General features: G+C 32.1%; 1 protein-coding gene across 1 annotated transcript; it reads right to left on the bottom strand.

Annotated features, from left to right (window-relative positions):
- Positions 1-570: 570 nt before the first annotated feature.
- Positions 571-20,443, bottom strand: LOC145313253 (uncharacterized). The gene is made up of 15 exons (XM_080152574.1): positions 19,844-20,443; positions 19,475-19,604; positions 18,624-18,679; positions 18,122-18,182; positions 17,756-17,880; positions 17,317-17,388; positions 10,411-10,473; positions 10,010-10,151; positions 9,380-9,916; positions 8,910-9,081; positions 7,042-7,144; positions 2,855-2,918; positions 2,438-2,512; positions 1,972-2,043; positions 571-634 (listed from the first exon to the last, which is right to left on the bottom strand). Exons 1-15 carry the CDS (start codon positions 20,197-20,199, stop codon positions 599-601), a joined length of 2,064 nt encoding a protein of 687 aa, XP_080008700.1. The 5' UTR covers positions 20,200-20,443; the 3' UTR covers positions 571-598.
- Between the last annotated feature and the right edge of the window lie 1,288 nt (positions 20,444-21,731).

The raw sequence follows: 21,731 nt of genomic DNA, 5'->3' as shown, positions 1-21,731 counted from the left end.
GGGGGGGGTAGTTTTTTCACTGTACAACACGCCAGAAAGTTGAGTGAGGTAAATCAGGGGACAGTCCCCATGAAAACACTTCTGATATATTCTCCTTAAGACTACCTGTTCAGGGATACATCAATTACTAAAATCAGTCAATAAATAAGGAAATTATGACCCAAAACATGAATATCCCTGTAATAAGGTTTCCCCTCTGGCATACTGGATTTACTTGATTTACCTCACTCAACTTTCTGGCGTGTTGTACAGTGAAAAAACTACCCCCCCCTTATTTTTGATTTTCTTCAAAATTAAGGGGGGGGGTTAAGTCTTTGCCTTGCTGTGCTTTTTTCCTCCTTGCCGTTTTCCAGACATTAAAAAACTACCCCCCCCTTATTTTTGATTTTTGTCAAAACTAAGCGGGGGGGGGGGGGGGGTTTTCGGTGCTCCGGTCTTCACATGTAAGCAAGCACCGTAAATCTTTATAATTTTGCTTACAATTTTACATGTCTAAAGAATTTACAGATTTTTTGGTATTAATAGGTATATTTAAAAAAATATTCTGTTATTTTGTTCTTTTTGTTAATGTTTCTTTTTCTCTTTTTGCTGTATAAACTCAATGTTCCATGTAAATATCGTCATCTCCACTATCCTAAAATTAAGAAAAAATAATTATTGATCTAAAAAAAATGAAAAAAACATATTTTTTTCCAGCAAATAAAAATGAAATATGCAGATCTATTTATGGTTATCAAAGCGCATTATCGTGCAATATAAAGCAAAACAACCCCAAAATATAAATTCATTAACTATATTTCAAGAAAGTATTGACCGATTTAATATAAATGGATGTAAAATATACGTGTATATTATGACAGGTGAAAAATGTCTTCAATTTAGCTTGCTAACATGGAACTTGTTGGTCAGTTCATTCATCCAGTAGGAAGGGAGAGGATGATGTAAAGATGGTGGAAGGGGTATATCGTCATTTTACTGAGCTGCAAGTTTCACTTTTTTAGAAAACATGAAAATCTGGTGTAAGATCCAAGTAATAATATATCCATTGCAATATATGTTTAATATATTTAAAGAGTTACACATAGTTCAAACTTATTTTGAGTGTAAATTGTCCTTGACAAAGTGACAAACATTATTCGACAGCGCGTCTGTTTTTTTTTACTTTACAAATGTCACTTAATATTCATATGTTACTATTTATTATGCAAGCTTATTTTGCGTATTTGCATATGTTATGTCTTAAAATTGCGTTGCTGCTTGCTTTCTTTGATGTCTGTCAAGTGGACTGGTAGTTATTACTTTAATTTATGAGGCTCAAAATGTTCTTATGTAAGAAAAGGTAACAAAGAATACTTTTTGTGTTTTCTCTTCTAATAGCAAAGCTACTCTATAAAACAAAAATATAATTGCTTATTCTGATTATGATTTAAGAAAATACATTTTATCATCCTTGTTTATGGTATTAAACAAGCTAAAGTCATATTTTCCAGTCAATTGTATCAATTTGATTTATTGTTGTTTTGCCAAAAGAGGAGCTTAATTTCTTTTCTCGTATTCATTCGAATCCGGAAAGGAACCGGTTCTCATCCATACGAAAAAACTATGTCTAGCATCGTATTATAAACCGCTTTCTACGAATATAAAAATGTACAATCATAAGATTAAAACCATTTTTTAGCCCGTGCCTTCGGCACCTCGGGGCTAAAAAACTGGTTTTAATCTTATAATTGTACATTCTATATCCGCGGAAAGCAGTTTATAATACGATGACAGAAATAACTATTCTGAAATCAAATTTTCAAGCTCCGTTATATAATATTAGACATTGATGTCCTTGTTTAAAATATCAATACAAGTATGATGTATCAAACTCTTTTAGTATCTAATAACCCTTGTTTGCTTTCATTACCTTAATATTTTTTATTTAATCAAACCTCATTTTATTTAAATGCAAAGTCAAAATTGTTTTACCTGGCTTTTAGCTATCTGTTCAGTTTGTGGCTGATCAGATAATCTTACTTTAGATAACATTTCTTCATATTCCTGAAAATACAAAATTTTCATTTATAAAATCTAGTTCAAAAATGTCTTCAAGGCTTCAATTGTGCTGTCTCTTTAAGTGAATTGCGAGCAAAAGAACTCCATCCTTTATTTTATGAATAATTGGAAATTACGGGGAAGGATAGTTTTTTTTATTCTTTATGCCTAATCCTTGCGGGGGGCCTATTCCTTGGATGAACTAACTCTTGGGGGATACCCTTAACTCATTTTAATTGAACCTAACCTAACCTGAAAATAAGTACCTAATAAATATGAAATTACCCAACAACATTTATTTTAAATTTATTTTAAATAAGAGGGTGGGAGAGTACAGGCATTGTGCTCCGCTAGGCACTCTAGGAGAAAGAGTTACTTGATTTGAAAATCTTTTCTTTACCTGTAACTTTTGAAGTAGTTTCTTGTTTTGGTATTTGGTTTTTCTCATTTCTTCCTCCAAAGCTGACTTTCTCTCCTAAATAAGTAAAAAACCATCAGATTTCTGAGCTAGTTTCTAAGTTGTTTTTGATCTGAAAATATTATAAATATAATTTCTAATTTTAGGGGCAAGGGCGTCTAAGATTTTTCATTTGGGAGGGGGGGGGGGGTTGAAATTCTTTGGGGGTGCCTAAGGCACCCTTAAATTTATTTGAGGGGGGTAATCTTTATATCATATAGGCAACGATGTTCAAGCTTTTTATTTCTTTTTTTTTTTGGGGGGGGGGGGGGCGGAGGGTGTAATCACCCCTGTACCCTCCCTCCCATTGGACTTCCTTGTTTAGGGTGGTCATTTTCTACTGCTATGAAAATTACTTACCTTTTCTTTCTTAAGAATCTTGATATAGTCAACACTAGCTTTCAAAATGGATCCTTTGTTGTGCCTGAAAAAAAAACTAAATGTTAATGTTTTATTTTGAAGTGCAAATGACATTGTAATTTTTGTAAACAAGGACATCTAATGATAGTGAAGCTTTTCTAACTTTTTAATTGGATACATAGATAGATTGATGGCAGGGTTATTATTGATAAGCCTTCATTTTGAAATTCAACATCATTATTATAATCTTTTTTTTAATAACAAGCGATCCAGCAAATAGAATTACTTGTAGAGTAGGATCGCTTCAAATGAGGGTAACGAATACAAAACCTTTAAAAGCAATTAGTTTCTGCTTTTAAACTTATTGACATTATGATTAATTCTAGCATGGGGCTATAAATAAATTATATTTGTAAATGCTAATGGTTAAAATTAGATATTTAAGTTTCTTTAATTAAAAATTTTCCTTATTTAATACTAGCGGCTGCGCCCCTATAGGACTTTAGCGGCACGTAAAATAATAATCAAAGTTAAAATCAGCTTTTTACCAAAATAATTAAATAAATTAAATATCTGTTCAGTGGTTAGCGGGATCCTTTGGTACAGGCACACAAACACAGCTTTATTTATATTTTTAAACTTCTTGATGACCCAAAAGCTTTAAATTAATGATATACAGGGTGCGGCATATAAATCCGGACTTTTTCTAATTTGTAAACAATTGAACATAAAATCGTCAATTTTAAAGATTTTATAGAATTTTAAAAACTGAGAGGCAAAATAGGTATATGACTATTAGATTATTCAATAAAATCGCCGACAGCCTCAATTACCGCCCCTACCCGCCCCCTGAACCGCCCGCAGGCCCTGGTCACCATGTCCCTGTACAAACTGGCGAAGTTCTCCTTGATAGTGTCAATGAGGGAGGTCTTGATGGTATAGGTACGTCTATTGGTGCATGCTTCAAAGTAGCTCTGGGCCAAATAGTCTATGGATTTAGATCTGGGCTGCTGGGAGGCCACATTTCCTTAGTGACGTGAGTAACCGCAGGATCCAAATTCCCATCTTTCAGGCTACCCTTCGACACGGCGGCTCTTATTTGGGCCACAGTTGAGCTAGAACGACGTTTTATACCTTTTTTGAAACGGCATGAAGATTTAACTAGGGTTGTCAGCGCAACTCACATTCTCAAAAGAGATTCAAGTTTCCATATGGGCCCTTGTAGACGGGAATCGTGAAATTTTCAAGATTTTTGGTGTTTTGGACAGCTCACAATATGCCACGTGTCAATTTGCCGGAGTACCACGGGCAAATCAACTTGAACAGAGAACTCTGGTAATTTCTAGTACCTAACTTAAGTATCTAACAGTAACTTCAGCAAGTTTCATGAGCAACCTGCGCACTTCGAATTTGCTTAGTTGAACATATGCGCGCCAAGCTCGGAGTACACGTCCTACATCGTCCAAAGCTTTTTACGGGTAAAAAGCTCATCACCTAAGCTTTTCATAGTGGGGTCAAACGTCCTGATCGGTCAAGTAGTCTTGGCGCTATGGCCGTTTAAAAAAAGTCCGGATTTATGTGCCGCACCCTGTATAAAAAAAAACTTTTCTTAAAAATTTGAAATATTGAATTACTTTAAAATTGAAATATAAACATCAAAGATTACACCACACACAACAACAGTTGAATTTTTCACAAAATTAGGTAAAAACTCCAGAAACTGCCAATTATGCCTTTTTTATGCAATTGTTTTCCTCGTAGGCTTTCTAGATTTCTAGATTTTTTTGCGTACAACATAAAGTCAATTGAAACTTTTAACCTTTATTTTAGGAATTAAGGTGGTATTCAAAATATTTTGCCAAAATTTGAAGGACCTAAATATTTTAGTTCGTCTGCTTAGGACAAATAAGAAGTCTGTATATAATCTATTGGGGCAATATCACTAAAAAGACAGATAGCTATTTTGTACTAAAAAGTTTTAAAATTTAACTTTTTAGAGAAAATGTGTTTTGTTCAAAGTTACGACTTAATCGTGTGCAATTTTTATGCAGTTTTTGAACAACACAAGTGCAAATTTTAAAAATCTGCTTTCATTTGGTTAAAGTACAAATGAAAACAATTGAGTTAATGATTTGAAGCCATCGAGATTTCAAATGTTTAAACAGATATTTATAGTAGCGAAGCTACTCTATAGTTTTCATGACAGTCTGTCCGTCATTCTGTCACTCTATTGGGGAAATTTGATTTTCTCGGCTGCTATTTAAAATAAAAGGCTGAAACTTCTGGCCAACATTATCATCGTTATGGAGCATAATTTACTATAAAACACCCATGATTGATTTAACAAAAAGCACTTTAAATCGTTTCAAATAAACCTTTGTACAGTAAAGAACTATGATAAAGAAGGTTGACAAGGATTAGATGTGATTTAATCGAAATATATTCCCACAAATTGAGCTGTGTGTTTTTCCTTGGATAGTCTCTTTTTAACAACGTTGCTGTGTATTATTCCATTTAAATCTTATCCATAAGTTTTTGCGATTTTTGCTATTTATGGATGTTGCCATCCTTGTTAAAACTAGCAAAAATGTTATGGGCTAATCTTTACATGATTTTCAATAAAAAAAAGTAATTGAACTTTTGAAATGGAAGAAAGGATGGTCAAGAGATTAAAAGGTGATTTAAAAGAACTTGTTCAACTCACGTATTTTGCATTAATCTATCAATCCCCAAAATTAACTAGGATTCAAATAGGTTAACTTAGATTAGACTAAAAGTACTTTGGAAGTCCATCTTTTAAATTTTACAAATTTAATTGTTAAAGCGTATTAGCTTAGTGTCTTATAGTTAAAGAAGACTTTCTTAAACGCTCTTTCCGCTAATAAAACAAATTCCTCACAAAGGCATTCTAAATATTCTAATGTAAAAACACGTCTATGTTATTTAGTAGTTTAAAAGGATAAAGGATACAAGGTACTTCTTATTCCCTTTTTCTTTTAACTACGAATTAAGTCTGAGGCCACCAAGATTTTTTGCTAATTTAAAATAGCAATAAAACTAAATTATTTTGCTGTTAACCCATTTTCGAAAACAAAGTTTAGTTTATATCTATTTGAAACTCATTTTGTACAGTTTTGTTTTCATCTGAATAATATTTATCATAAATAAAAATTCATTTATAACACTTTGACTTTCGCATAGCCTTTGATACTAATATAACTACAATATTTTGTAATATCGCCCAAAAGAAGGGTTATTTTATTTTTTTTCTCATTGTTATCGTTTATTTGGAAGTTGTTTTAATTTGAATTTAAAAAACTTGAAACAATTTGACAGTAAAGTCTACGAATAATTCAAGGGTAATTTTAGGCCTCAAAAAAGGAAACATTTTGTAAATTTCAAGTTTCGTTGTCAAGTGAAGTACAGGATTAAAAAAGATACGCATATGTACATTTACCATACACGCAGTTACTCTAGAATTCCTTCCTACAAATTCTGTGACCAAAAATTGCCAAAAAAAAGAGACAAGTGGCCGGTTGAGTGCTTATATCCCCCCATCCCTTATTTTGAAATAAATTGAAAAAAAAGAAATGGGGTAGTTTCTATTTCTATCCCTAACAACTGGTGGGGATCCTAAACCCTGCAGGTCTACCCAGTACCAAATATAACCTGACCTAAAGTAATAAACAAACAAACGAAAAACTATTTTAAATATATTTTAAAATAAGGAAAGGTTGTTGGGTCAATATTTTTTTCGCTGTAAATAAAATGGACACCCTTGTTTTAACACATAAAATCTTAATTGTTACATAATCATGACCATACACGTTTTCAAACACACTACAATTTTATTTCCTCGTTTATAATTAGATTCTAATTAGAAGATTTTTTTCTGATATTTTTTATCCTTAAAAATATACAAAGGCCAATTTTTTTTTTAACCTACACAAAGTATAAATATTTCATTGGAGGACTAATAATAAACCAGATGATCAAAAAGGAAATTTAATTAATACAATGCGCCTGTTTATTTGCAAGGCATGCTTTACTTTATATCTTACAATTAATGTCACACATTTGAATTAGTAGCATTTAGAGCTATTTTGTTTTAACGGATCAAAAATTTCACCAAACATCTTCCCGATCTTTTGAACTGACAGGGGTTCTTAAAAATCCGGGAAGCTTACCTGACGTCCCTGACAAGTTCATAATACTGCTCTGATTGTTTGGGTAGGAGGTGCCCAAGTTCTTTGATTCGATCATTGATATTAAATCGTCGCCTCCTCTCAACTAAATGAAGAAATAATAAAATGAGATGGTTAGATTGAAAAAAAAACCTAACATAGAAAACTAGAGATATTGTTTTCTTCCAAATATTTTTTTTAAATAAGAAGTTAACTTTTACAAGATAAAGTAAAAGTTATTTCTCGCATCGTATTATAAACGGCTTTTCGCGGATATAGAATGTACAATTATGAGATTAAAACTTGTTTTTTAGCCCCGAGGTGCCGAGGTTTTAATCTTATGATTGTACATTTTTATATTTGTAGAAAGCTGGATATAATACGATGCTAGACATAGTTTTTTCGTATGGATGAGAACCGGTTCCTATCCACCGGATTCGAATGAATACGAGAAAATCTATTATTTCTAATAACATTAAGAGATTTAAGGAAATCAAAATTACAAACAATGGCAGAACGAGTTGAACTATAAATTATAGCAATAGTACCATTGCTTTCTGCCATTACAAAATTATTATGAAAATAATCCTTGAAGTAAGGTATGAAAAAATATTTAATGAATGATGTTTTGTTTACATCCATTAGCACACTTTTAAACATGCAAAAACTAACTCTTTTCAAATATATAATCTCATTAAAATGTACTCAATTCTTTTTAAACAAAAATATGTATAATTTTACAAGTAGACAATAAATGTTTTGTATTGTGAGAAAAAGATTTATTTCAAGAATAACTTAGGTCCGCTTAGGCTTAGATTACAAAGTAATAAATAAATCAGTTTGTTTTGCCCTAGACAGAGGGAGTGTCTTAAATGGAGTAACTAATTTATTTAAGACTAGCGGCTACGCCCCCTAGAGGCCTCTAGGGGCACTTGAGGAGGAGGAGAGAGTCGAATTTAATAATTCAATTTCTTATTTTAGATTTTAAAAGAAAAAGTAAAAAAAAATTTGGGAGGGGGGATTTTTCATTTTTTGGGGGTGTTGGGGGTGTCCCACATCCCAAGAAAACAGTTATAACCCTTCCCGGGACCTATGAGAAGCTACCCTGTTAAGGAGAACCCGATTGGTTCAACGGTTAGCGAGATCCTTCGGTACAAACATACAAACACACAGACAAACACACAAACATCCTGTTACTTTATTATCAGGATTATTTTCTCCCAATTGGAAATTGTTATGAATGTATTGAAGCTTTTTATTATCATACTGGACTACTATTGGTAATTTAGTCTGTGTATCATTGGTCATTTGTATTGTATGAAGTCATTTTTTATAGTTGTATTGTATTAAGTTACACTAATGTGACAAAATTATTTTAATTTTTTGTGGTAAAATTTTCTTGTCCATTTGATGCTCTAATAAAGAGCAATTACTGTTCAATTTTATTGGGCGTGAAAAATTCAGAAAACAAACAGAGAACGACGATACACTTTTTTCACTTTTGTGTGTTGCTATGAAAGGTATGTTACACAATTGAGCTTTTCATTTTTTATTCGTTTTTAGTTTACTTTAAGATTTGTCAAAATATTAATATGTTTTTGCAAGATAAGAAAAGTACTTCAAATACTAAGGAAGAATTATGTACTTACTCAATAATATGACAGGCTAAAATTGTCGATAATTTAGGATAAAGATTGCCTCACTAAAATCAGTTGCCCCACTAAAATCAGTGAGGCTCACTAGAAATTTAGAGGGGATATTTTTGCCTCACTAAAATTTTAGTGGGGCAAACTGATTTTAGTGAGGCAAATTTTTTTTTAAAGAATTCACCTCTGGTGTCTTATCCAAGTAATAATTAATCCATTACTTACTCATGTTGTGGTTATCCTTCTTGATTCTGTCTCTCTGGAGGGCCTTCAGTTCCTCCTCCCCCAGGGGCTCCTCCTTCACCATGTCACCCAGCTTGTCCTTGAACTCGAGCAGGTTGTTCTCAAGGATGTTGTCGCCCTGGCTCAGTATCTCGTCAAGGAAGTCTTCGCAGTTCTATCAAATAAATTTGATAAAATCATGATGTTTTATTTTAGTTAATGCTAAGTAGATAAAAAAGCTAAAAATGTATCTTTTTTTACTAAAAAATATGAATTATGATGTAACGCATACTTACTAAACGCCCAATGACAATAAGTGAAAGATAATATAGCCGAGTACATTTTGACCATCGAGTGCATTGTACAGTACACGCATATTTTACAAAAATTGAGATATTTTGCAATTTCAAATTCCATTATTTTTTGGGTACAAAATAAAAATATGTTGCATCACTGAAGTAAAAAAAACTTACCCCAACCTCTGAGGGGGTATATTCGGAAGGACTTGTGGTTGCACTGCTGCAGCTTGGAGAAAAAGGACCTCCGCCGCTTGCCCGCCTGCTTTGTGCACCACTAGGACGTCTACTTCCCGCCCCTCCGCCGCTAGGCCGCCTGCTCTCTCTTCCACCGCCATTACTTGCCCGCCTATTCTCCAAAATAACGCCGCTGCCGCCGGGACCAGAACTTGTTGGCGTGTGTGGGCTGCTGGCATTTGTAAATTGTGGCAAGGGGGACAAATGACCCAGAGAACCGTTTCTCTGAGAAGTATGAACAATTTTTTGTCCAACATTTTGGCTGTTCTGATGGAATACCAGGTTGCCAGTTACACTGGTGATAGGATTGCTGGCAACCATATGAGGCAGCTGCTGATGGAGGTCAGAGCTGCTGTGTGGCAGCTGCGGGAAGCTATCACTGCTGGATTGTGGAGTGCTGGACAGGTATTCAGCAACCTGTCTCCGTTGGGATTCAATGACATGGTACTTGGTGGGATTTTCAAGGCGGGTTTCAATCTAAATAGATAAATATAATATATATAATAAATATAATAATATGAAATATATAATTTTTTTTTGCATTATTTTAAAATTTAAATTATAGGCTACCTTAAATACAGATGTTGGAATCTCTTTGTGTTGATGTGGAATATTTACGACGGGGGAGGGAGGACTAAGCATGACAGCTGCTGCGCTGCTAAGCTGTAGCTGCTGTTCTTGAGCCTTTTGCTGTTGCTCCATACACTGCTCCCTAGATAGTTTTGTCAATATTAATTGTCTTTGAAATGGTTATATCAAGAATAGATATATGATATTTTTATGCATCAATGAGCTTAAAACTGGCCATAAACAATGTAAAGCTTTCGGAAAATAAGACAACTTAAAAGATAATACTGTTTTAAAATCGTGGAAATTTATAATTAGTAAGTCATTTAAAAAGTTATTTATTTTTTGCTTATTAACAAATATCCTATTAATGAAATACAGAATACTTAAAAACATTTACTTACCTGTAAAGAAGTTGTTTCATATTTGTTCTACTTGTAGCTCGGCTTTGCTTGAAATTTGGAGGCCTGCAAAGAATATCATTATTATTAATATTTCATAAAAAAGAGTAGTACATAATTATCATCTATTTGATTAAAGATGATAAGAATTTATATTTTTTCAACAACTATTTCAACTTGAAACACTAGCGTGAAAAATTGCCAATTGTTTTTTTTTTGCATTGAAGCTAAAGTCAGATTTATCTGGATTTTGTCCAGAGTTGGATTTTCTTTTCGAGTGCAATTTTGTATTGCAAATAGGAGTAGTACAACATGTGGAGTCTTATCGAAATTAACCGGTTTTTGGATTGGTTTTAGACTGATTTTATTTGGAGATAACCATTGGACGCCAAATCTTTTTTTGGGGGTTGGGGAACATAGACGTCCAAGGGGGGGGGGTAATGGGGCGATTACCCCCCCCCCCCATTTAAAATTTACCCCTACCCTGGGGGTGCCGTAGGCACCCCCAACCATTTAGGAGGGGGTATTTACCCCCCCCCAAACAATTTTGGGGGGGTAAATACCCCCCCAAAATAAAAAATTTCTGATAAAAAAAAATTTTGCGCGCTGCGCGCGCATTTTTAATACTAAATATTTAATCAAATTTAAATTACCCCCCCCAAAAATTTTACCCCGGGGGTTTAAAAGGGGAAGGGGTAATATAATGTATTTCTAAAAAATTTTGTTGGAGGGGGGGGAGGGGAATAATACCCATTTACACTCCCCCATTGGACCTCCTTTTCAAAATTTTCCCCCTTAAATTTCCAAGTAGTGATATGCTACAGATTCTACATTTTAGTTTCACTAGTCTATATTGATCATTTTCAGGATAAAATGTTCTAGATATTCAGTCTTATAAACAAAAAAGTTTTATTTAATTATATTATTTGTTCAAATTAAAACTGATGAAGCTATGTTTAAAGGGTTTGAACTAAAAGTATGAACAAAACAAAGAAAAAATATTTAGCTGATGTAAATTAACAAATAAATACGTCATCAGAAGAAACAACACCTTCAAATTTTTAAGAAAATTTTTTCAAAAGTTGAACTTGTACCTTTAAAAGATTTTAAAAAGATTCCTAAAATGCACATTGAACAGTAGATAAATTATAAAATAGGAAATGCCATAATGATAGCATAATAGTTCTTATGCATGTTAAAGGATTAAAGGTCTTAAAAACATGAAATCATGGTGACCATATACATTTGATATGATTAATTTATGTAACTTTAACTTTATCAAAACATTTAATTTTTTTATCAACTCGATATTAAACTATAGTTCATAAGATATTCGTTAGTGGTCCTATTTTCGATGTTTGATAGTATTTCTAATATTTTTAATATTCTGGAACGACCATACCTATTATTTGCGAGACATAATACCATACAAACATCCTGTTACTTGTGAATTGTTGACTTAAAAATCGACCTTTTAGTCGGTCATCCTATTTACATATATGCAGATTGCGTAAACAACCTTTGTAGTGAGTCAAATACATGATAATGGATGTATTATTAATTGGATCTTACACCAGGTTTTCATGTTCTCTTAAAAAGTGAAACCTTGAACGGACTACAATGACGATTTCCCCCTTCTAATCTCTTTACAAGTTCCATGTTAGCAAGCTAAATTAACAACAAATTTTTCCCATGTCATAATATCCGCATATATTTTACATCCATATATAAAATATACAATATACACTTCTGTATATATTTACTAAACTTTTTTTTCCAAAATGACGTAAAAGTTTAAGTTTTCCTGTTTCCTCAGCTTTATTATTCAAGTGCAAACTTTTAAATTTATAGTTATTGAATTTTCTAAAAATAAAATTGAGTTTATTTTTGACTGAATAATATACATATCTCTAATAAAATTGAATTTTATATAAATGCTCATATCATTGATTACAAAAAATCTGTTTTTAAAACAAATTTTAAAATTTAAAAAACACCTAATTTATAACAATGTAAGATTTATTGAAAAATTAAACTTATTGAAAAATTAAAATAAACTACTACCAAAGCTGCCATAATTTAACTTGTTACTATGATTTAAAATATTCTTGCATATATTTTCTCTTTTTATGGATTCTTTAATTCTTGTCATGTTTATTTAATTATTTGATTGTCCAAATTGAAAAGAAATAAACATTTGAATTGAAAATGTCATTCGAATCGGTTTATCCATTTAATAAAATCATCTTTTTAAAAGCGAAGCTTTTCTATAATTAGGGTAGGTCCGTACGTCCGTCCGTAACGGATAGCTTTTTTCGTTAATTTAGACATGTTAGAATTGTCCTATCGATTTCAAATTTTGCATGGTGATTCCTTTAGTAGTTAGCAACTCTATAATCATTACCAGAATGTCCGTACGTCCTTTTTAAACATGTTGATTTTTTTACTTTTTTATAAATTTTTTTTATGTGATAAAAACATCTGATTGATCTGATTTTTTATATAATTGATTCCTATTACAAAAAGGTACAATATTATGAGCAAAGCATCTCTATAATCAAGTATTAGAAATGTCAGTATGTCCTTAAACAGAATTCTGTATTTAAGAAGTTTTGCAACAAATTTACGTATAATTTTGTCAAACCTTATATTTTCATATTTTGTATATTCAGTTCTGACACTCAACAAAAGTTAATGTTCGTCTGTCATATCGTTTCATGGATGTTGTCATCCTTGTTAGTATATTAACTATCCTATCCATCATAAATAGCAAATAAATCAGAATTAATCCTGAAATAATGATTTAAACTTACCCTAATCCTCAAGGCTACCCCTTCAAGACACTTTAAGTTATTTAAGATCCAGACATTCAAATTGAAAGTTTAGAAAAAAACGATGCTAACGTCAGCAAAATATAATTTGTGCCCCCCTCCCCCCCCACTGCTGCCCAAAGCCCAAAAAACTTAGAAAATATTTGTAAAAGGCCGATATATTCAGATATGTTAGTTACAGTTGACGACATAAATTTAAATAAATTATGTAATTTTGGTAAAAGGGAAAGTAGAGGTATACGTAAAAAATATATTTACTTTACATAAACCCATAAATCTAAAATTAGTTACATCTTTGATTTTTGCTCTTTTAATGGATATACAAAAGCATTCATGTTTTATTTTTGTAATTCCCTTTTTGTGTATATTTCCTTGTATTTCCTTTATAATGGTGTTTTTATTAATATGTAATACAACAGTATGTCACAATAGACTAAACAATATGTATATAAGTATAAGTATACTATAAAAGTAATGCCTTTTTAATAAGAGGGAAAGAGGTTGGGAGAAAATAAAACCCCTTTTCAATTTTAGTAAAACAAAACTTTAAAATCAACTTTTTTGGGGAAAGGTCATTTTCCATAAAAAAAAACTAAAAAGAGAAGCTTTAATGTAAATGAGAGCCAGTTTCCGAGATCTTTCACTACAGGCACATAGACATCCAGTTACTTTGAAAGGTATTTACAAGAAGCATGAATTGTTATTCTATCTGAAATTCCTCACCCCCTAAGTGTTTAATTTCATGCCTCACTAAAGATATTTAGATAAGTGGTATAACAGGGGGTAAAATAATACCAAGAATAAGGGGAAGGTTAGGAATAACAAAGGCTTGTCATAAACGGGGCTTTTCTAAAATTAGGGTAGAGCAGTTGTTTATATAGGCATCTTAGCATCGATTTTCAAATATACATGAAGTTTATTGTAACAAAAAGGTACTATTTAAAAACATAACAAATCTTAAATTATTATAAGAAAGTCCATACATCTGAAAAAACAATTTGATTTTTAGTTTTTTGACAATTTACACAGAATGATCATCATAAAATGTTAATTTTTGGAATGGTGATTCATAAGATTATTAGGTACAATATGTTAAATGAAGCATATTTATAATCAAAAATTGCTATCAACAATCCTACATTAAAAAAATTGACGATTTTTTTCCTTCATATTTTTAAATAATATGTATATAAGTCGTTTGTCCGACTGTCTTATTTGTTGAGCTTTGCTCTAATGGATGTTGTCATCCTTGTTTTATGAATGCTTTCGATTCTATTTATAGGGATTCATTGATGTCAAATTTAAGAAACAATTTATTTTTCTTCTAAGATAAATATTTTTCTTTATTTAAATAATGAATCGGTTTTTGCAAATATAAACTTAACACATAAGCTAAAATTGATAAATAGAAAATTAAGTTTTAGATATAAAATTTAGATTTCAATTTTGTTCCTTTGTCATTTAAAGTTAAATTTAATTAAAGCCTAAAGCTGTGCTTTCAAAATCAAACTTTTTTAGGGGTTTAATGTACTTTAAAAGGATTTTCCCATCGATCTCTTAATCCAAAAAGCTTATGAATTTAGAAAAAAAGTGTTTATTTAAGTGTTGGTATCAATAAATGGCAGTAATGCAGCGTTTAATAAGAGGGTATATAATATTTCAATTAGGCTCCTATTAACTGTATCTAAGGAGCAAACAAATATTCCAAAATGTACTATATACGAAAATTACATTAATATACATTTCGAATAAATTTTGCACCCCTTTGACAAGACTTGCAAAAATTTAAAAGATTGATTTTTGACAAGGAAAATTTTTCCACCCATGGCAACTTCTTTCAATGTCCACGTTTCCACGTTCTCGTTGTACACGTGTTCGTATTTGGGGGTTGGGGGGGGGGGGGGGGGGGGCTGTCAACCAGTCAACTGTACCTTTTCAAACCTGAGACTGATAAATGACAATTTTGCTGAGACTCAGACTATGACAGGTTTGTTTGGCAAATATGTTTTGCCTGGCCAATGACATTTGCGTAGTTAAATGCATTCTGCGCTTTAAGGCAGATTTAATGTTTTTTAACAAAGAAAATTAATCCAATTACAACCCTTAGCCAGCTTGTCAACACTCTCCTTAAAATTAAAGTTTGGAAGGTCTGCCTTCACCTTGTTGACCCCTTACTGGTTTATAACCCCCTCGTGAATTGCTGTTCACGCCACTGATTAAAAGTGATTTAAAACCATTTAATTGTTTATGCTTTAAAATCAGCTATCTTACAATAATCAGAAAACCTCCATTTTTTATTTGAAATTAAAACCCATTTCTAATAATGTGGACTAAAGGGTTTAAGTTAAATAAATAAATATGAGCAGAAAGCTATTTGCAGATATGTATTGGCCTTTTCCCCTCACAGACTATCTCTCTTTCTTACTTTTGCACTCTTTAGTATTTCATTTTATTACTACTTACTTATATTCATATATGTTAAGTTAGAACTTAAATATATTTTGCAAAACGTGAGTAGGTTTCAGTTTAATGTAAGGGAGGATTCTTAATAAAACCCACTATATCTTATTTACTAAGTATATTTGCGATAACTTTTATTTAATGAAATCTTCCAATTTTTAACATGTACAAAACGGCCTGCTTAATTGCTTCAAGATCCATGTCAGATCTATATAGGAAATAAATGTCTATAAACAAGCTCAAGTTTTCCAAGGAATATTTGTTTAAAACTCATAGTGCTCCAATAATCCATAATAAACTCTCACTGCCCAGAACGATAAGACCCATTATTTTACTTTATTAAAAATAAATTCCTTTTTTTAATTTCATGTTGCTATTTACCTTATATAAATGTATTTAATTTCTAATCATAAAAAAGAAAATTTAAATTTATAATATAATAAATTTAAGAAAACTCTGTTTTAAAAGAATTCGATTGTGGCGACACTTTGTGTGTTCAAATATTAAACTAAAATTGTAATCATCATCATTAACCCTTTGGTGATGGTAATGTAAAGAAAAAATATAATTTAAAAAATCTTTTTAAAATCATTTAGATTATTAAATATTTACTTTCTTTTAGATAATAATGCCGGGTGAGGAAAATAGATTTATTGAGAAATAGATATGCATATAGAAAACTAGCCAATAGGGAGATAATTATATCGAGCCAACTCTAGTTATCTTATAACTAACAAAATTCATATGAATAAAACAGTTTTGACATAATACTAAGTATATTAACATTACAATAATATCAGTAAACTTATGTGTCAAATAAATATAAACTCCAATAAATTATCTAAATGACAGTCTTGCAATAAAATAGTGTTTTAATTTTATTCTTTTCTGATGAAAATAAAACAATATTGTAATTAAAAGAGCTTATACAGAATGATCTTACAATTTTTAATTTCTTATTCTTAAATGCATTTATAACTAGTAAATTTAATATATTGTAGATTTGACAAACAATCTTAATAATTTCTTATGTTAAAGAATTAGCAAATAAAGTTGAAAGTCATTCTAAACTGTCCCTGATTCTAAACAAATGTTTTCTCCAGGGATACAGGGATGGAGTTAAATGAAATACAAAGATATTTTGAAATAGAGACAGATTTTAAAATTTGAACTTGTGAATAGAAGTAAGAATAATATACCTCCATTGGCCAATCCATAAGACTCTGGGTGTCTCTGACTTATAAATCACTAATATTTCGCAAAAGATTGACCGCAGTGGCTAGCCGTGTAGTACGTACGATGACCAGATCATAAAATGCCTTTTCAAGTATTAATATCTAAAACTTTTTAGAAATCTTTCTTTCTTTTAGAAGTAAAGGATTTTATTTAATATATTGTATAATTAAAGGATGGTTAGACCTTGATTTGACAATTGAGAATCGTATTTTTCCGCCAAACCAAAAAGCATTCTGATAGCAATTTTAATTGTTTTATTGATTTTCATTGAGTATTTTAACGTTTTAATCACTAATTTTAATCTACAGAAGACGTAATTTTGTGTATTATCATTGGGCATGTACATCAATTTATCAGCCATTTAATCCCTTAAATAGCCTACCTTGAAGTGAGGGTATCGGACCTAACCCGCTCAACAATGTTCGGAACTTGGTCTACACAAACAGGAAGTGACCTATACAATAAATGATATCAAGCTAGTAGTTTTAAAAATGAAGATTTTCTATAATTAGGTTCCATCCGTACCTTTGTCAGTCCGAGAGTACGTCCGTACGTAATAGTTCGCTCTTGTCGTTAATTTGAGCATGTTATAATTGTCCTATTGATTTTAAACTTTGCATGCTGATTCCTGTTACAGATGGATACGTTTTAGAAAGCGTAGAGAATGTTTATTCGTTACCAGTAGTCCGTACAATTTTGTTTAAACTTAAAAATATTATTCTGCTTATCTAGTTATGACCCTTTTGTATCAATTTTTTTCCTAACTTATGTCCTTCAGCCCATATTCTGAACGACTTACTTAAAATTAATTTAGTTTATACCTGGGATGGCCAACACTGCAACCGGTGAGTACCACTGGAGGGTTGCCTGACCCATTGTAGGACACGGCACTCCGCTGGTTCAATAGGTAGCCTTGTGTACTCAGGTGAGTCGAGCTGTTTGGGCCCTGGCACATTGAAAATTTTAATCATGAAATATAAGTTATATGTACAAAATTCCTTTTAATCTTAAAATTTAACTCGATAAAAAGGGATTGCGGCTTACAAAAAGGTTCCAGTGCAGTAAGATTTTGCCGAGACTTCATAATGTTTTAGCCGCCGTTCAAAATCGTAGATGCACGATGTCAACTAATGATTTGATTTTTAATTAGTATTTAAAGAAAAAACTATATAAAATATCCACTGTGCCTGAGAGGTGAGTATTGAGCTGGATGAAGTTGGGGTTGAGCTGAGCAGCTGGTCAAGTTCCCTAACAATGAAATTATTATTCATAATTGCAGAGGCATGGCCAGGTAGCTTTTACCATTACCAAGAAAGAAAACTTTTTTACTCCTTCTAAATGCTTGTATGTACTTCTTTAGGATATTTTTAACTTTGTAGGATTTCATTATTAATTTTTCAAAGATTTTCTTTTAATATTTTTAAAACTTTGACAAAATCTAAAAAAAGTTTTAAGCACCTATTGGGGGGGGGGGGGGTATTTTTCATTTTTTAGGGGGCTTGGGGGTGTCCCATCCCCCAAGAAAATAGTTATAAACCTTCCCGGGACCTATGAGAAGCTACCCTGTAAAGTAGAACCCGATCGGTTCAGCGGTTAGTGAGATCCTTCGCTACAAACAAACAGACAGACAAACAAACAGACAGACAGACATCGTTCCACTTTATAAGATAAGATGAATTTTATTAATACCTGTGTTGATCAGATAGACCAGGAATAGGGGAACTCCCATCAGATGCACTTGATACCTGCAATTCAACAAACAAGGATGAAAATTGTCATAAAATGAACTTTGATGCTGAGAAAAACACTGTAAATAAATATAAATTGCGTGAAATGTATGTAGAGTAGATGTGCATGGGTCAGAAAAAAAGCCGTCAATGTGTAATAGCATCAAAGTAAATCCATTTTTCCTTCAGAAATCAAATGACCGTCAAAGAATTACCGACAGACTTACGGACCAAGTAAACTATATACTGGATGCTTATTGGTAAAAGGAATCTTAACAAAAAGTCCTTGAATTGCAATAGAGAAAATCACAATCCCCCTAAACGTAAATGACAGGTAATCGGACAAACGGATATTCATAATTTTGGAGAAGCTTTGCTACTAAAAAATGTTTAAACAATTTCATCATACAAACATATTAATTGACTCACTGCGCGCAGATATTTATAAATATATGGTTTAGTCATAAAAATAAGGAATACAAACGTCACACCTAAAACCTTGTGTTCTCTTTATTTTTTTAATAAAATCTTTGTAATTTTATACATAACATAAAAAATTATGTCTTTACAAATAAGTTCTCTTTGCAGACAAATACTGATATATATAATTTAAAGAATGAGATTGGTAGCCACATGTAATCTGCTCGGAACTTTTATAACTTAAAATCTTCCATTTAGTAAATATTTGTAACCATTTAAATTGGTTTAAATTGTCAGCTTATACCCAAATATATTTCTACGAGACAAACCAGAAGAGCAGAAAAAAAACATGCTGATAAAAATGTATTTGATGCTAAAACTGAACTAAAATACCTTAAATGAGGGGATAGCAGATTCAGATCCGTATGAAGGATGAGAGCCTCTGTGTTGGTTATTATAATGGCCAGGATAGGGTGGAGGTGGGAGCAGCAACTCCTTTTGTAGGTTGTTTACAACCTCCTGATAATGATCGACACATTTTTGCTATTTGTTTTTAAGTAGCTTTATCCTTAGCCTCAAAAAATATAAATATTTGAGGAGGTAGGATTTAAATAGTTAAAAACCATCCACTAATTTACAGTAGAAGGAGAATACAATTGGTATAGACATACATTTTACCTATTTAATATAAAGATTGTTTTACAGAAACAACTATAGAGTATATATAAAAATCCAAACAAAAATATGTATCATCTTTCCTGAAACTCTGCCATCTGAACGACAGTATTAGTGTCAAGGATGACGCCACTGTCCCAGGAGGTGGAGTCAGTGCTGCTCTCCATGCCCCCGCCGCTGCTGCAGTAGTGTGACAAAAATCCACCAGAGACACTAGTGCTGCTGCTAGTCACTGCGGTTAGATTGTCATTAAGCCGAAATCTGGCAACATTGTCACCCAAACCATCATGGCTTCCGGAGGATTCTTCGTTGTGAAATCTGCTGAAGACATCAGCAATGGCAGCAAACTCGTCCATGGGGTCAGAATTGTCATCAACACAAGATTCAACTTTGATTGAGTCCTGTCCAAATAAGTGGTTGGAGCTCTGGTTTTCTATTTCCATACTTATTATTGATTTTTGTCTTAACTTTTGGCTATGTACTTTGTTTACATATTATAAAGTAATATTAAAACTAGGATATTTATTGTCTATTTCTGTAGTTATTTTGCTTTATACTATTGATTATAAGTTTAATTGAATTAAGTTAATGATAATTTATACTTTTGTTTAAATTTTCACTTCACATGTTGTCAACTTGCGTTTAATAACGTGCGCTGTTCTTTTTACCGCTCACTTGGCTAGCTGTCGGTCAAACTAAGTTTGTATACATCCACATACACGCATTTTATTCTATGAGAAAGGATGTAAAAGGGAAAGGGAAAAGAGGTAATAAATGGAGAACTTTGAGGTTATATATTCTAAAGGGAAAGAAAGGAAATGAGTTGTCAGATTTGCAGTAAGACTTTAGGCCTAAAAAAAGCTGTAAGTGCTTAAAAGAACGGGGTAAAGGAAAGAAGATATAGGCAAAAAAGGGCGTAGATCATGAAGGGGTTGGGGGCGGAAAGAAGGTGTCTTTTTTGAGCCTGAAAATTAAGAAGTTACATCGTTTCGGAAAGAAAAAGAGGAGGTTGAAAAAGACGAACTTGTATACAGCATATATAGGAGGTGTGTCTGTTATGGGAGATTGATATTCTTTTACACAGTTTCTAGGAACAAAAGTTAGGTTTTGAATACTGCAAAATAATGTTTATAGACTAGATGATAAATTCATAGTTAAAATTACAAAACTATCAGAGGTGAATTCTTTTTTAAAAAATGGGGTCACTTAGTGAGGCAAAATCATTAGTGAGATAAAATTATTTTTGTGAAAAATCATCCAAAATCGCATGAAAATCTACAAAAATTAAACAAAATCTTATGTGAATAACGCTTTTATGATTTTATTTATCTCTTGTAAATTTTTATACGATTTTAGAGGATTTTTAACAAAAATAATTTTGCCTTACTAATAATTTTGCCACCTCAGATTTGCGACATTAAAAGTAAGGTTATGAGAATTGCCTTGGCCTTAAAAAAAACAGGCGCAACTTATTACATGCACAATTATGACTATTACACAAAGGTCATGAAATCAAAGGATTGGTTGGAACACAGTAAAAGTGTTGGACTGATTATGACGTAAAAAAAAATTAGCCAATGAGAGGCCATTATTGACCAATGGTAAAATTTATAGTGGCCTCTCATTTGCTAATTTTTTTTACGTCATAATCAGTCCGACACTTTTACTGCGCCCCCCCCCCTATGTATTTTTCTATCTCATTTTATGTGTGTGAAAGATAAAGAGCCAAAACTGCATGACTTTTTAATAGGGTTGGGCCGGATACTTTTTTGGCCGGATACCGGATACCGGATATCCGGCTGATTTCAAATGCCGGATATCCGGTAACCGGCCGGATATCCGGCCAACGCCGGATATCCGGCAAATATCCGGTTATCCGACCAAATTACCGGATATCCGGCCGGATAACCGGCCAAATTACCAGATATTAAAGTAGTAAAAAAAAATTTCTTCAGAAATCTTATATAAATTTACA

This window comes from Acartia tonsa, chromosome 3 (genome assembly GCF_053477335.1).
Source record: "Acartia tonsa isolate MP-2025a chromosome 3, ASM5347733v1, whole genome shotgun sequence".
Lineage (NCBI taxonomy): Eukaryota > Metazoa > Arthropoda > Copepoda > Calanoida > Acartiidae > Acartia > Acartia tonsa.
This window is presented reverse-complemented; position numbering and strand designations above follow the sequence as displayed.